At 44.3% G+C, this 17,073-nt stretch overlaps 1 protein-coding gene across 1 annotated transcript in view; it reads left to right on the forward strand.

The window, feature by feature from the left end:
• The first annotated feature begins 3,755 nt into the window (after positions 1–3,755).
• Positions 3,756–17,073, forward strand: part of LOC109932539 (glypican-1-like) — a 190,157-nt gene continuing 176,839 nt past the window's right edge. The window contains exon 1 of the mRNA XM_048604746.1: positions 3,756–4,479. Coding sequence (XP_048460703.1) covers positions 4,329–4,479 — 151 coding nt within the window. The 5' untranslated portion in view covers positions 3,756–4,328. The remainder of the gene's footprint in view (positions 4,480–17,073) is intronic.

Here is a 17,073-nt window from a genome sequence, read left to right on the forward strand (position 1 = left end):
AAAAGAGCATTCTTCTGTGCTGTAGACCTCTGACTCTATGATGGGGTGGATGCCAAAAGATGTTTCTGCTTTTACAAAGATTTTAAACCCTGTTTGACGGATCCAGACTTCCAATTAAGATTGAAATGCAGAGGATTTAGGCAGAAGTAGATCAACTTTTAACTAACAAAGCAGACAAAGGGTATTGAGGATATGCAGGAAAGTGGAGCTAAGTGTGAAATCAGATCAGCCATGGTCTTGTTGATTGGTGTACTCTTGTTCCTAATGTATCATCTTCAGTGCCATCAACATAGGCTTCAGTCATAGAGGCATCACTTTTCCCATTTTACTTTGGGCCACTTACCATTGCAATTCCATCTGGTTTCAGGTCTTTCTGGGAGGCCCAACTCCATCACATTTCCTCTTTCTCTCCACAACAGATGGTCATACCCTTGTAATCACTTTTCAGCTGTTTTCTTTGATGCTCTCACAATCTGAGACCCGAATGTGCTGATTCTTGATCTTGTCCTTTCTTGTCACTTAGAATTGTAGAGTCACACAGCATGGAAATAGACCCTTCAGTCCACTTGTCCATGCTGACCAAGTTTTCCAAACTACACTAGTCCCATTTGCCTGCATTTGGCCATATCACTCTAACTCTTTCCTATTGGTGTACCTTTCCAAATGTCTTTTAAATGTTGTAACTCTACCTGCATTTTTAACTTCTTGTGGCAGTTCATTCCACATACAAACCATCCTGTGTGTGAAAAAGTTGCCCCTTCACCTTTATCTATGCCCCTCACGATCTTATAAACCTCAAAAGGTCACCCCCTCAACCTCCTACACTCCAGTGACACTCCAGTCCAGTGTCCGGCCTCTTCTTATAATTCAAACCCTCCAGCCCCAGTAACATCCTTGTAGATCTTTTCTACACCCTCTCCAATTTAATAACACACTTCTCACATTCATCTCAGTACTTGCATCTCATGAGTATTCAGTCATGGTTTCTCTCCTGTAGATATTGTCCAAATTTCATCCACGTCCCCGTATCCTTTGATCCCTCTATCTTCAGAACCATATCTGACTTCTTCTTGAAAACATTCAATGTTTTGGCCTAACCTGTTTTCTGTGCCAGAGAATTCCACAGGCTCCCTACTTTCTGGGTGAAGAAATTTCTCCTTGTCTTAATCCTAAATGGCCTTAAAATGTGACTCCCGGTTCTGGACTCCTCAGTTGTTGCAAACATCCTGCATCTACTCTGTCTAGTCCTGTTGGAATTCTATAGGTTCCTATGAGATTTATGAGACTCTAGGAGAGGTAAGACCTGCTGGAGAAAGATGGCTTTTCTGCAGACGGCTTATCTTCAGAATGTTTATCTTCAGATTGATGCTTTTTCTAAATGTGGGCCTGGGAAGAAAACCATCTCTTGAAGTGTATATTGATAAAATTGGCTCTCGATGTAACGTTAACCCTGATACACAGAATTCTTGGGCAAATTACTCTGAATCCCAATCCAAACATTCTCCAAACAGATCAGCTATGATCTTGACGAATGATGGAGCAGGCCCTGTCTGCTTCTAATTTGTTCATTTGTATAAAATAGTCAAGGAAATGAAAATGTTAATCTGTAATGTTACATAAATTAAAATTTAAAGAACAGGACAAATTGAAACCTATATTCAGTAAATTTAAAATGTTATGAGGAAGTACTTCATCATACAATGAGTAATCAATGCTTGATTCAAATTCACTTTCAGATCAAGTGAAAATGTAGATGCATGCCCAGTCACATTAAAAATACATTTGGACAAGTATATGAACAGGAAAGGCTTGGATGGGTATGGACTGCATGCAAGTGGGCTAGTTTAGTTTGGGAGACTTGGTCAGCATGCACAAGTTGGACCGAAGGGCCTGTTTCTCTGCTGTATGACTCTGTTACAAGGCTAGTCTCATAACTGTCTTTTAGACTGTTCATTTTCAGTGATATGTTTTGTATCCCTGCACTTCAAACACAGCTAGGAACTAAAGGCATTGTTGTGCTTTCTTGACCATAGTGTCAACGTGGGTGGATCAGGATGGATTGTTGGTGATCGCACACAATTCATGATATGGAAGTATAAACATTTACCCTTCTAAATAACCCAACACATACATACATAAACACAACTGGTAAAGGGAAACAAGAAAATTGATTTCTCTGCAGAGATTCACTTTGGGGGAAAAAGAAAACTTCTTTTGTCCAATAGCTGTTAGTTCTTGAAGGTAAAAATGATGATATGTGGAAAGTTCAGATGACCTTCATTCAGACATTCTGGCATGTCAACAAGAGTCTATTCATGTACAGTTGTCTCTGGGATGTTTGCAAATGTTTCAGGAAATATCAAGACAAACTCCTCAGATGGTTCCCATGAGATCAGGTGAATCTTGAGTTCCAGTACCACAATGGATGCACAATTTTGTTTTTCAGAAACAGGAGAGCTCATCTGGGAAGCTTCTTTCCTTTAGCAAGCTAAAGGACCAATACCGAATCCAAAACACTGTGAAAACAGAAACGAATTCACTGGTGATTTAAAAAAAACCCAGGCAGGTATCCTCCACCAAACCAGTCCAGCAATTAGTTGAAACCAGGAAGTTTCCAAGAAATGCTTGGTTTTAAAAATATGTTCCAATGCCTAAAGTGAACTTTTTAAGAAAAACACAGTCCAGGTATACACAGATGGTGAAATAGATCCACTTTTTCACAATACTTAAAGATTCCCATCCTTAAAAACATTAACTGTGAAGCACTATTTGGAGTTCTTTCTGGCAAACATGATGGATGACTTGCATCGCAATTTCTGAAAAGTGAAACAGACAACTTTTTAATCAGAGGCAGTAACCCAATGGTTTACAATGCAACAGTTTTACTGTAACTGTAATGGTTAATTACTTTCAACCTCTTTAAGGAGTGGAGATTGTAATATTCTTTCCATTTGAACTGTGTTTTAAAATTCATATCCATAAAGCAGATCTTTTGTTCAGAATGGCAAACCCAGATCTAAATATTCCCTCTTTAGATAAAACGTCCTGTTCATCCTCCCACCTAAAGGCAGGCTTGTCTCTTATACTTGATTGTTTTGCCTTCACAGACAGAGGACTTGGTGATAGGTGTTGTTTTGACCTACAGGAGTGGCAACGTGGAAGCAGGGCACAGCAAAGACCAGACCCTATTATTCCCTGGTCCAGCTCAGGGACAATAGGGTAAAGGTTGGGAACTCAATACCACTAAACCCTCTATCAATCCGACTTGAAGTCTTTTCCGGCGTCTGGTTATCTCCGTACCACAATTGGCAAGAAGTAAGCAGTAGACTCAGTCAAAAGGCTATTTTAGTGGCTCTTCCACTTCCCCACCCACCACTGGGAATAAGGAGTTCTTTCTCCTGAAAATTGCAATGCATTTACAGACCAGGACCACAGTGCATTTGAATTAGGATCACTTGAGTCCATTTCCCGTTGTAAATTTGAGGAGGTGTGTGGCTGAAAGGGTTAAATGAATGGAAGATTCATTCAGACAGGCAGACATACACAGGGCCAGCAATGCACACTTGCTCACTAGCACTCTGATGGGAGGATAAGATGACATTCCTACGGCTCACTGACAATGAAGAAAAAAAGGGAGGTGATTGACAAAGCCTGGGTCCGTCTTCATTGGTCCCAGACCGCGTCTGTCGTAACATCCTGCTAGAGGTTTTGGGGGTGGAGTTGGAAAACTCAGCAAGGCATAGTCTGCACAGAGAGAGACAGAGGTAGGAGGCAGTCACTCTGTCTCTGTCTCTGTCTGTGCCAGGTCGGACAGACTCCTCACACACACACCCCCACCCACCCCATCTCCCAACTCTTCATCGTATATCCCGAGACTACTACATCCGGTAACAAACTCACTGGGGGAGAGAAAAAACAGAATTGGAATTAAGAAGAAGACTCCCAGGATTGTGTTCATGTATTTTAGAAGTAGCATTTGTTAATTGTATTCCTTTGTGTGGTCTGTGGGCTGTGTTTTTTAACTGAGACATTAATGAACCCGTTTGCATCGGCAGCTACAGAAGATAAATTGAAACTCGCGTTTCTTTGCTGAAGATTGTAAGTCACAAGCCAGAGGGGAGTGAGAGAGAGAAGTGAACAAAAAAGCAAGAATCAGTTGGCATTCCTTTCCTCCTGCAATTGACTTGGGGAAACTTTTGTTTGGATTACGTTGATCCCAGTTTCTTTTGAAAGCTCGATTTTGGATTTTTTTGTGTGTCTCTCTCTTCCGTGCACACAAAAAAACCCACACGCTCAGTTCTTGATTTGGTTGCACCGTCCTTGTGAAGATGATGTGGATTTCGCTGTGCCTGGCTTTACTGGGACTCCTTCCCTCCCCTGTTCTGGGAGATCAGAGACCCAAGACCTGTTTGGACATGAGAACGCTCTACAGCTCCAAAGGGTTCTCGGTGACCGCGGTGCCTTCAGCTGAGATTTCAGGTAAGAGGGGAGAGGGGTTGGGGGAGAGCTGGTAAAGGACTCTCTCGTCTTGGGGACTTATACATTTTGAAAGCTTCAACTGAAAGACCTTCAGAGAGATTAGAGGGGAAAAAAAGGAGACTGAAATATAGAAACTAGGATGGAAATTGAGATTGTTTCCTAGCTGACGAGACAAGAACAGTATTGTGGTGAGAAGATATGTAAGGACAATGCATGACTTATTTGAGGTTATAATGTGTGTTTTAGTCTCCGTGATGTTTAAAACGATGCGGTTTTTTTTTTGAAAGGGTATTTGGCGTGCATTTCTTGGATGAGGGTATTGGGAAATCGCTGAGGGTCGACTGATGGGAAAAAAAAGAGGATATTGGAAGAGAGCAGGAGCCAGAGCTCTTTGTTGGGAATGTATAATAACATTACCCAATCCCTAGGGAGAGAAAAATCTAAATGGACTGGGTCTGTTCTATCCAATGTGGGAACAGAGCGCTTTTAGGGGCGTGAGCTGGACCCTGAGGGCGATATCCGAAGTGTACAGTGAATCCCCAAATCTCGCACTTGGAATTGCTAAGTCAAACAATGGCCTTATTTTTAGCAGCAAGGAATTCCCTTGTCTTCGCATGTATATGTACGTGTGTGTGTGTGTGTGTGTTTGTGTGTGAGAGAATTCTTTGCCACAGAGCCTTTTGTTTGAGAATGCCTTGCTCCTTTTGCTGGTTTGTTGAATATGCCAGCTGAGAGTTGGCACAGTGTGGCCACCCTCATGCTGCGTGTTGTGTGCGGGGCGATTAATGAGCAAGAGATTTCCCTGCGGCCTCCAGCAGGAGCTGGTGGTGGCCGATGGCAGGGGTCAGTCTGTTTTTGCTGGGAGCTGTTCTTGTCAATGCTGCTGTTGTGGCAGACCTGCCTCGGTTCCCCCTTGTACCCCAGCCCCGGGCCTTCTAAGCTGATGAGACTCAAGGACAATGACTGCGGAAAGATAACTGCCGTGTGTTTGAAGGGCATGTAACTGTTGAGTAGTTCCCTGGCTACTATCTGTTGGCACTGGAGGAGGATGCAATACATATGTATTGCTCGTTTTTGAGGGGAAGTGGGAAGACTTGAAGAAATGCAGCAGGTTGGTTTATTCACCCCAGGTTAAATAAAAAGAAGACTGGTGCATTCCCTTCCAACAAATTCTTGCTATTGTTGCTCCGTAGTTCTACAGATAGCACCCTTCACGCAGTGTTTGCCTGGGGAATTTATTTGTTGGCTCTCGCTGCTGCCTATTTTGTCGCCTTGTCCAATGAGGTGGGACATTGGGTATGCTGTTCAGCTACAGGGGGCATCGCAGCTCCCACTGAGTGCAGGCGTTGCTGGACTAGAGCAATTCTGGCAGAACTGAGCTCCCTACCCAGCCCCCGCTTCCATAATGCAGCGAGCGGCTGTGACCTCCTGTCGTGTTTCCTCCCGCAGATCGGTAAATTGCTGCGGTTATCCCTGCACTGTTTAACAAAGATTGCCAAAGGTTAATGTCCGTCAGTTAACCCAATACTGGCCGCCGAATGGCGGAGCTGACCGGAGCCGTTAACACCTTCCTGGCTTGTAAGTGCACCCACACTTTGTACATACCCACTGAGCAGCTGGCAACAGCTTGCCTCGCCACTGCTTGTAAAAGTTCCTTAGGCATGAGCGACGATCTAGGGAATTGTTCTGGTATCCTGGACAATGCCTGTTCCTCAATTAATGTCACTGAAAACGTGGGCTTTCTGGACATTGTATTTGGGAGCTTGCTGTGCCCAAATGGATTTGTGGCATTTCCCGTTTCGCAAACAGTTGAAGGTCTTCAGAACAATAGTTCATTGGCTATAGGCACTTTTGAGAATTCCTGAGAGGGTAAATGGGATTATATCACTGTCTCCCCTGTACTTTTATGCACTCGTTATTCTCTGATCGTGGGTCCCCTATTGTACACCTTTTTTCATGATAACCCATTGCAATAAAGGCTCATCTCCCATTCCTAGCTTTCTGCAGTCTAGTTCACCTTGGCACTATATAAATGCAAGGCACTGTTGTATAGGCAGAAATTGGTTTGGTTTTTCGTAGGCTCATTGTGAATTCTTGGGAATTTATGATATTTCCATTTTCCTAATCACACTCCCTGATGATCAATGATTGTTTAGGTGCATGATCCTTTACCTACCTCTCCTTCCCTGACTCCCTAGTCTCCTGTCCCCACTACATTTGCCCTCTGCCCAGCATCCCTTCTCTGGCTGATCTTCTCCTCTCTCATCTCACACGCCCCTTCCCCACCGTTAACCTTCAAGCCAACCCCTCCCCTCACAGTTTGCTCCTTCTGGCCTGATTGCCCTTGGCATCAGATTGGTGTTCGCTTTCCAATCCACCATCCGCCCCTCCCAACTCCTTTTCCGCACACGCTTGCATAGTTTTCCTTCTTTTGCCCTCCTCTCCTCTCTCTCTCCTGGTCCTAACCATGACCACCCCACCACACCCCCAAGCCTCACTTACCTGTTTCCATGCATGGGGTAGGGAAGCGGTATTGCATGGCCAGGGGTGGGCTTTGTATGGGCAAAGAGGGATTGTGTTGGCTTGGTGGGGTTACCTGAGCACGGAGGGACATATTATGAGGGCAGAGGAAGGAACTGTGGGTTGTGGGCTTTGAGATGCCTCCAGTGTTCCATATTGCCTGTGTTGGCTGAAGTGAAAGTGGGATCTGGAGATAATGCCTCGTATTGGCATGTGTGAGATTATCACGGTGTGTCTTGAATTGTTGGGGGGAATGATTGTAGATCGTGCCATGGCATCGTTGGGTTATATCAAGCGAGAGAAAGTAACTCTTTTCTCTCTGTCAGCTTGACTGCCTTTTAAGGTTGTTACCCAGAGACACAGTAAATGGCCCATCATGTTAGTAGCCCCTGCGTGGTTTTGAAATGGTGTATTGAAGCTATGGTGTACAACATTGAGCTAGTATTGAACTTCTGACATGGTCTTGAGAATCTTATATCAGAATTGTTGTCAGTCGGACTTTAGTGGTCTCTGGGAAAACAACCACTGTATTGGGCTATGATGTGGAGGTGCCGGTGTTGGATCGGGGTGGACAAGGTCAGAAGTCACATGACACTAGGTTATAGTCCAACAGGTTTAATTTTATAACACAAGCTTTCGGAGCATAGCCCCTTTGTCAGGTGAAGTGAGCTAGGCAGATAGAAAGATCCCAGGTCGGATTCAGATGATCTTACTTGGCCAATGGTGTTGAAGTTCTACTCGCTGACCCATGGCTCCCACATTCGTCCATTCTGATTTGACCCCTGACTGTCACTTCCTCCTCCACTCTCTCACCAGGCGTAGAATAGCCTTCTAATGGGGCAACAGCACTTCACCATGTGTCAGTCAGTAAGTCATCCTGAATGTGTTGGTATCTTCAAGGTTTCTTGAGGGAAACACTCAAACCAAGCAGCATAGGGATTTCCAGCCTGGGGTCCATCGCGTTTGCCTGCTGGTAGCTGCAGGATACAATGTAAACAGAATTTCTTATATAGCCTATAACAGATTCAGACTTGAGGCAAGGAATCCCCAGTGATGGAGCGATTTGGAGCCATTGTTCCAAAGTTAGCTGTTCCTTCTCACCATCCCACTCACCACATGTTGTGTCTAAAATATAATGCATCACAAAATGTTACTTTCATGTTTGTCTTCCATTTGTAACAATTGCATCCTGCTGCATCTAGTGCTGTATTTAAAGAAAAATGTTTACTCTCTGCGATAGTACTGGGCATATTAAGTCTGTTGGTAGCAATAAACGATAGGAAAAATCACATGTTGGTTAATTTATTTCACTGCTATGGAGCGCACTTCTGGTGTGATGCTCTTAATTCAACACCTCAAATTGCTCCCATCGCCAGTGAGAAAATTGCCTTGCTCAAATCCCAGTGATATGTGTGGAGTGATTGACTGCTATTCTGTCACATCGGCACAGAACAGGGGAGTTTTCACATTTCCGATCCCCTTCCTTCACAGACACACTGAGCGGCTGGGGAAGGGGTGCAGATTTTCATCTACATCTTCAGTAGCAGAAATCTTGCAAAGAGTAAGTTGTGCGCAGCTTACAGAACTTTGGATTTTTAAGCCATGAATTTCATTAGGCTAGCTCTGCAATGGGTGTGAGAGTTCCTTATTCCCTGCTATTGGCAACTAAGCCCTACACTTTGAACTTCCTTCTCTAAACATCTCTCTCCTCCTTGAAGATCCATTTGTTTGACCACGTTTTAGCTTCCCTGTGCTTCTCCTGCCTGGTGTTCCATCATCCTTATTTCCGTCTCTGTGATGTTGGCATCTGAGGACATCTTTCAAAGTAAAGGTGCCATGTCAATGCAACTTGTTTCTTCAACAAGCCTGCCTTGAAATTTGAACTGAGCTATTGACTAATTCAGGCTCCCGAGTCCGCTCCTTTCTTCATTTGCGCAAAATAATTGTGAACTTCAGCATGCTAATGGCGTCTGTTTGAGGGAGTTTAAGAATAAAGATATTGCCTTTCGTTTCGGCTGAGGAGAAAAGATGGTGTTGTTTATAATTCAGTCGTGTGGTGTGAATGTTGCTGGTAAGGCCAGCATTTGTTGTCCATTCTTAACTGCCCTCAAGCAGGTCATGGGTGAGATTGTTACTGCCCACTGGATTGTTTTTCTCGACAAAGGAAGCCAAAAGGACTTGCATTTATGTAGCAGAGATAGTAGGAACTGCTGATGCTGGAGAATCTGAGATAACAAGGTGTAGAGCTGGATGAACACAGCAGGCCAAGCAGCATCAGAGGAGCAGGAAGGCTGACGTTTTGGGCGTAGGCCCTAGCACCAGTTCTGACCTCAGGACATTAGAGAGTTGTTAGTAATCAATGTTTTACTTTGATGAAACACATTGTGCACAACAAGATTCCACAAACAGCAATAACAGATAAAACGACGAGATAATCTGTTCTTGATGGTATTGGTTGAGAAGTAAACATTGGCTGGAATGCTCGGCAAACAGCCCAGCTCCTCCAATGAGGAAGAATTGATTATTAAGTTGAATTGAATTTATTACTAAACAAGCATTCTTTTTTTTTGTTGTTTTTTTCGAGAATTGCTGAGTTTGTATCGGGAAGGGGAATCACATTACTCGTAATCACTGAGTCTGTGGTTGAGTCATGCAGTTAATGGGCATGCTGATAGACTCATAGAATGCCTACAGTGTGGAAGCAGGCCAGTCGGCCTGTCAGGTCCACACTGACCCTCCGTACAGCATCCCATCACCCCCCACCCATCCCTGTAACACTGCATTTCCCATGGCTAATCCACCAAGCTGGTACATCTCTGGACACTATGGGCAATTTAGCAGGCCAAACCTGCACATCTTTGGACTGTGGAAGGTAACTGGAGCACCTAGGGGAAACTCATGCAGACACAGAACATGCAAACTCTACACAGACAGTCACCCGAGAGTGGAATTGAACCTGGGCCCCTAGTGCTGTGAGGCAGCAGTGCTAACCACTGAGCCACCGTGCTGCCCCACAGTATCTTGGTTAAGGTCTTCCAACAAGTAACCTGACGTTAGTTGCTAAAGCAGCATGCGATACTGAGGCAAAAATAGCTCTGGAGACCCCAGACTCAATTGCTGGTCTGTTCTGCACTTTTTTGGTTTTCTTTTCTTTTGTTCATTAACAGGATGTGCCTGTGCCTAATTGCCCCTTGAGAAGATGGTGGTGAGCTGCTTTCTTGAACTAAGGCAGTCCATGTGCTGTCGGTAGACTCTCGGAGTAGGAGGGAGTTTCAGGATTTTGACCCAACAACACTGAAGGAATTGAGTGGGAACAGAAGGAGGCTGGATCCTCATCCATGTTGCCTGTTACCTCCAGACTTGTCTATTCCATTTTCTCCTGGCTACCATCCCATTTTTTTTTTACTGTCCTGAAACTTGAACTCATTCAAATGTTAGTTTTCTATAACCTAATGTTTGTCCGTTGCCTCTGTTTGCTGACCAACATTGCCTCCCAGACTGGCAAGCCATGGACTTGTAAAATCTTCCTTTTGCTTTCAAATCCCTCTTACATCCTTGCCCCTTCTATCTCTGAATCCCCCACCAGTCCTACAACCGCATTCCCCTCTGCAAATGCTGCAATTCTTCCAAATCCAGGCTCTTGTGTGTGTCCCAGTTCCCTTCACTGCGTGTTTTGCATCAGCTGTCTGCCCCCTAAGGTATCGAATTCCCTCCCTAAACCTCTGTGCCTCTAGCCATTCAGCATACTCCCTAAATCAAACCTGTTTGACTGAAGTTATTCATTACCTGTGCTGAGGTTTCTCTCTTTTTTTTGGCTTGATGCTGTTTTTTTCCCCGATTGCCTTTTGGTACCATTTACAGCGTGGAGGGTGCTACATGAGTTCATGTTGTTGCGCTCAGAACTTGGTACCCTGGAAGTACGGTTCCTGGCATTGAACACCTGCAGCTGACCCCTCCCCATGCTGCTGGTGTGTGGATGTACAAGTTGGAGAAGATGAAGCTCAGTCACAATGATCTGCTCCCTTGGAGCACTGAGATTGCTGGCAGATTCCCAACTTTCCCCACACTGATAACCCAATGCCCAAGCTGGTACTGAGGATGCCAGTACTCTTCGATGTCTTAGAGTAGGGGGCACGAGAGCAGGGAGGCAACTGGAGGTGTCACAGGAACTGAAAGAGAAATCCCAAAAAGATGATATTGGGAAGTCAGAAGCCTGCATGTACCCAACAAGCTCCCACAATCTGCAATGAGATAAGTAACCAGACAGTTTGTTTTTGTGATGCTGTTTGGGAGATTGGTCTTTGATGATTCCCCTGTGTTTCTTTGGTGTCGAACCATGGGATAATTAACATCTATTTAAGTGGGCGAAGGATGTGTGAGTTAGCATCTCATCCAAAAGGTGCTGTCGCCTTCAGTACAGCGCTCTGTCAGTTTTGTATCAGAGTTCCAGTTTAGATTATGTACTCCAGCTTTCTAGAACATAGGGATAGGAGTAAGCCCTTTTAATTAGATTGTGCTGATCATCAACTTCAATGCTTCTTTTTTGCATTATCTCTTGAAGTCCTTTGATATCACTTGTCTCCAGAAATCCTTGATTTCTATCTTTAATCTGTTCAGTAATTGAGTTTCCACAGCCCTCTGGTGTAGAGAATTCTAAAGATCCACCACCATCTGAAGAGATTCCTCCTCATCTCAGTCTTAAGTGGCCTTCCCCTTATCCTGAAATTAGGTCTCTTGGTTCTAGGGTGAGCGAGCAGATGAAATACTCTGTCTACATCCACCCTGTGTGAGCTTATTACATGTCAATGGGATCACCCCTCAAGCTTTGAAACTCTGGGGAATGCAGGCTTCGTTTTTTAGCAAAAGCGAAGCAGCATGGTGGCCCAGTGGTTAGCACTGCTGCCTCACAGCACCAGGAGCCCAAGTTTGATTCCACCCTCGGGCGACTGTCTGTGTGGAGTTTGCACGTTCTCCCCGTGTCTGCTTTGGTTTCCTCTGGGTGCTCCAGTTTCCTCCCACAGTCCAAAGATGTGCAGTTTAGGTGGATTGGCTATGCTAAATTGTCCGTGTTCAGTGTGGGTTACAGGGGAATGGGTCTGGGGGAGATGCTCTGAAGTTCGCTGTGGACTTGTTGGGCCGAAGGGCCTGTTTCCACACTGTAGGGATTATTGTGATTTTGTGAAACTGCTGTCCTCACCTGGTCTGGCCTATACGTTAATGCAGACCCATAGCAATGTGGTTGATCCTTAACTACTTCTGAAATGGCCCTGGCTAAATATTCAACTGCTAAAAGGGAATGAAACCAGATGGACCGCTGGCATCAACTAAGGTGAACTCAACCCTGAGGGCCTAGCAAATTCCTCTTGACTGACATCTGGGGTCTAGTGCCAAAGTTGGGAGAGCTGTCTCTCAGACGAGTCAAGTCACAGCCTGTTAGAGGCATACTCACGGAATCCTACATTATACACATTATCCCAGATAAAACTATCACCATCCCCAGATCTGTCCTGTCCAATCAGCAAGACAGACCCAGCAGAGGTGGCAGCACACTGATATGCAGTCGGGAAAGAGCTACCCTAGGAGTCCTCAACATTGACTCTGGACCCCACAATGTCTCATGTCATTGGGTTAAACATGGTCAAGGAAACCTCCTGCTGATTACCATATACCGTCCTCTCTCGGCTGATGAATTATTACCCCTCCATTTGTACTCCACTTGGAGAATGCAATGAAGGAGCCAGGGGTGCAGATTGTACTCTGAGTGGGGGGTGTCAGTGTTCACCACCAAGAGTGGCTCAACTATACCACTACTGATTGAGCCAGTCGGTTCCTAAAGGACAGAGCTGCCCAACTGGGTCTGCGGCAGGTGGTGAGGGAACCAACAAGAGGGACAAACATACTTGACCTCACCCTCACTAATCTGCCAGCTGCAAATGTATCCGTCCATGACTCTGTCCAGGAGTGACTATCACACAGTCCTCATGGAGACAAAGACCCATTTTCACATTGAGAATATGCTCCATTCCTGTTGGTATTTTCACCATGCTTAATGAGATAGACTCTGATGACTGGGCATCCACGAAGTGCTGAGGGCCATCAACAGCAGCAGAACTGTACTCCAGCACAACCTGCAACCTCATGACCCAGCATCTCCCCTACTCTAGCATTACCAACAAGCCAGGTGATCAACCCTGGTTCAACGGAGTCTGCAGGAGGGCAAGCCAGGAGTTGCACCAGACGTAACTGAAAAATGAGGTGACAACCTGATGAATCTACAAACAGGACTACTTGCATGCCAACAACATTACAAAGCAAGTTATAGACTGCTAAGAGATCCCACAACCAACGGATCAGATTTAAGCTCCACTGTCCTGCCTTATTTAATAATGAATGCTGGTGGTTGACAGTTAAACAACACTGGAGGAGGCAGCTCAACAAATATCGACATTCTCGATAATGAAAGAGCTCAGCATGTCAGGGCAAAAGATAAGGCTGAAGAATTCACAGTGATCTTGAGCCAGAAGTGCCGAGTGGATGATCCATCTCAGCCTTGTACAGTGGTCCCCTGCATCACAGATACCAGTCTTCAGCCAATTCGATTCACTCCACGTGATAGCAGGAAACGGTTGGAGGCATTGGATACTGCAAAGGCTATGGGTACTGACAGCATTCTGGCAATAGTACTGAAGATCTAAACACCTTGCAGCTCCCCTAGCCAGGCTGTACCAGTGCAGTTGCAACATTGATGTCTGGCTCACAATGTGGAAAATTGCCAGGTATGTCCTGTACACAGAGAGCAGGACAAACCCAACCCACCCAAATATACTGCCCCATCAGTCGACTCTTGAACATCACAAAAATGATGGAAGGTGTCATCAACGGTGTTATCAAGCAGCACGTGCTCTGTGCACCTAGTGTGTGTTCCCTGCTACCAACATCCTGGGGTTACTATTGACCCAAAACTCAACTAGAATAGCCATATATGCAGTGTGGCTACAAGAGCAGGTCAGAGACTAGGAATACTGTGGTGAGTAACTCACCTCCTGAAAGCCTGTCCATCATCTACGAGGCATTAGTCAGGAGTGTGTTGGAATACTCCCCCGTTGCCTGGATGAGTGCAACTCCAACAGCATGCAAGAAGCTTGACGCAACAGCCCAATGCAGCTTGCTTGACTGATGCCACATCCACAAACATTCACTGCCCATGTTGCCAAACAAAATTTTCATTGAGGGACTGCAACAGTATTAATCACACATACCTGGGCCAGCATTTATTACCCGTCCCTAGTTGTCCCTTCAAAGGAGGTGATGAGCTGTCTTCTTGAACAGCTGCAGTCTATCTCATGTAGGTACATCTACAGAGCCGGTAGGGAGGGATTTCCAGGATTTTGACCCAGCGACACTTAGGAAATAAAGATATTTCCATGTCAGGATGGTGAGTGGCTTGGAGCGGAACTTGCAGGTCATGGTGTTCCCTAAATATCTGCTGTACGTGTCCCTCTAGGTGGTAGTGGTTGTGGGTTTAGAAGGTTCTGTTGAAGGGATTTTAGTGAATTTCTGCAGTTTGCCTTTTTTAAATAAAAAAAATTAGTCGAGTGAACACTTGCATTCGTGGTGCTACATCCATCCTCTGATAAGAGGACCAAAACTGTCCACAATATTCCAGGAGAGGTCTCACCAAGGCTCTGTACAACTGCAGCAAGACATTTTTATTCCTATACTCAAATCCTTATGACTAAGGCCAGCATATCCATTTGGCTTTATTATTGTTAGCCCTGCATGCAGGCTTTGTGACTTATAAACAGGGACACCTAGATCCCTTTGGACACCATGAATTCCCAGCCACTCGCTGTTTAAGAAATATTCTGTCTTTACATTTTTTCTAACAAAATCAGTAACTTTACACTTATTCACCCTTTGTATTCCACCATGTTCTTGCTCATTTACTAAGCTGGTCCATGTCCATTTGAAGCCTTCGTGCATGTCCTTTGCAACTCTGATTCCAAAGTAGTTTTGAATTATTAGCAAATTTGGAAATACTACAGTTGGTCCCTGTGTTGAAATCATTTTGATAGATAATGAACAACTATGGACCTAGTAACGACCCTTGCAATCCATAACTAATAACAGCCTAATATCCTGAGAATGATCTGTGTATTCTTGCACTCTGATTTCTGTCTGTTAACAAGTCTCAATCCATACTTGTGTATTATTACTGGCCTAAGACATTCTAATTTAGTTTACTAACCTCCTGTGTAGGACCTTATCAAAATCCTCATGAAAATACAAATGGACTACGTCCACTGGTTAACCTTTATCGATACTGCAAGATTATCCTTACAAAACTGTGTCAAATGTGATTTTCTGTTCATAAATCCATGTTGACCATCTCCAATTCTGCCTTTATTTTCTGAGTGTCCAGTTTTTACACCCTTCAAAATAGTTTGACATTTGTCGTAGGGGAAATTTTTGAATCTAACAGATTTTTATTCTATTTCTCCCTCCCTTCTTTAAATAGTTGAGAAACAACACTTGCTCCCTTTTGTCTGCAGGAATTTATAGACTTCTGAAAGATAATTACCAATGTGTTTGCTGTTCCAATAGTCACCTTTCTCAACACTAGGAGTTTGGTTCATCTTATACTAGGGATTTATCAACCCTCAAATAGTTAACTTTTCAAGAACTCCCTCTTTGCTAATATAGATTTGTTTCAGCTCCTCAATTGTGTGAGTATCTTGGTTGCTTAGTATTCTTGGTAAATGTTTGGGAACTTCTTTTCTGAAGATAGACACAGTGATTGTTTGGTCTCTCCACCATTTCCCTGTTTTCAACTATAAATTCCTTTGTCTGCACTTCTAATGGGCCTATATTTGTGCTAGTTAATATTTCCTTTTTTTACATACCTGAAGAAGCTCTTACAATCCACCTTTACATTTCTCGTCAGTTTGTGTTCATAATTCTCCTTCCCTTTCTTGGTCCTCCTTCATTGGGCTTGAATCGCTGCTGTCACACAGAGGAATATAAGAACTGAGGAAAGGTCCTGATCTGATAACAAGCAGCCAGATATATGGCAGGCAAATGATGTGTGTGGATGTTTCACTGTGGAACTATCAAAATTTTCCCCACCTCGTGTTGCCAAATAAAATGTTTTTTTTTAAGGGAACTCATCAAATGTTTGGCATGCACAGTAAAAATTCCTCTTGACAAAAGCTGACAAGGTTTGGCTGTTTTCCAGTCTGGTGGTGGACGCCCAGACTTCTGCACGTTTCATACTGAAGTCATGCATTTACTTCAAACAATAAATATATTCAGCGGTTTATTTATTGCTAAACTCCAATGGTGCCTCATCTCTGGGTGCTGCACAGCAATGATTCATTGGTCAGATATTGCTAAATCCCCTTTATGCATGGCAAAAAGTTGTACGTTAATCATTCCCTGATGACCCACTTCCTTAGATGGCCTTTTTAAAATAGCATCCCAATACTTTTTGCTTTGCATGGCCCCTCTTTATTAGAATCCGGAAACCGACTCTACCTCATGAAAAACCCCGTCTCCTTCATGTAGGCCCAGCACCACCACATTCTCCGCTGGGGCTGGGCATTTAATGCCAGCTAAAGCAGCATACACTGAGAGCAAACAAAGACAGAACTGATCTTCAGCTGATATTGCGCTCATGGACCATGCAGCTGTGTTGAGGCATGTTGATGCACGATGGCGCTGGCTGCAATGGTGATAGACTTACTCTGTCTGTCAATTGGGTAGCGTACCTGCTGGATTTCCTTCTATGCCGCCCTTCTCTCTCTGATACAAACGAGCTTTTGGAATTTTTACTTTTTAAACAAAATATAGACGGTTTGTGTTTGAGTTCCGTTTCACCTTTTCATCTCTCACCCACTCGTAGTTAAAAGGGAAGGTTGATACCAAGTTGCCATTTCGTGCTACACTTCTTTCTGTCTCTATTTGATGTTAAAAGTGAGGATGTAGCACATTCTTTGTGACCCATTCACCCGTCCCTCCTGTCTTTTCAGAGATAGTAGGAACTGCAGATGCTGGAGAATCCGAGATAACAAGGTG

The sequence above is a fragment of the Rhincodon typus genome, chromosome 13 (assembly GCF_021869965.1).
Source record: "Rhincodon typus isolate 14 chromosome 13, sRhiTyp1.1, whole genome shotgun sequence".
NCBI lineage: Eukaryota > Metazoa > Chordata > Chondrichthyes > Orectolobiformes > Rhincodontidae > Rhincodon > Rhincodon typus.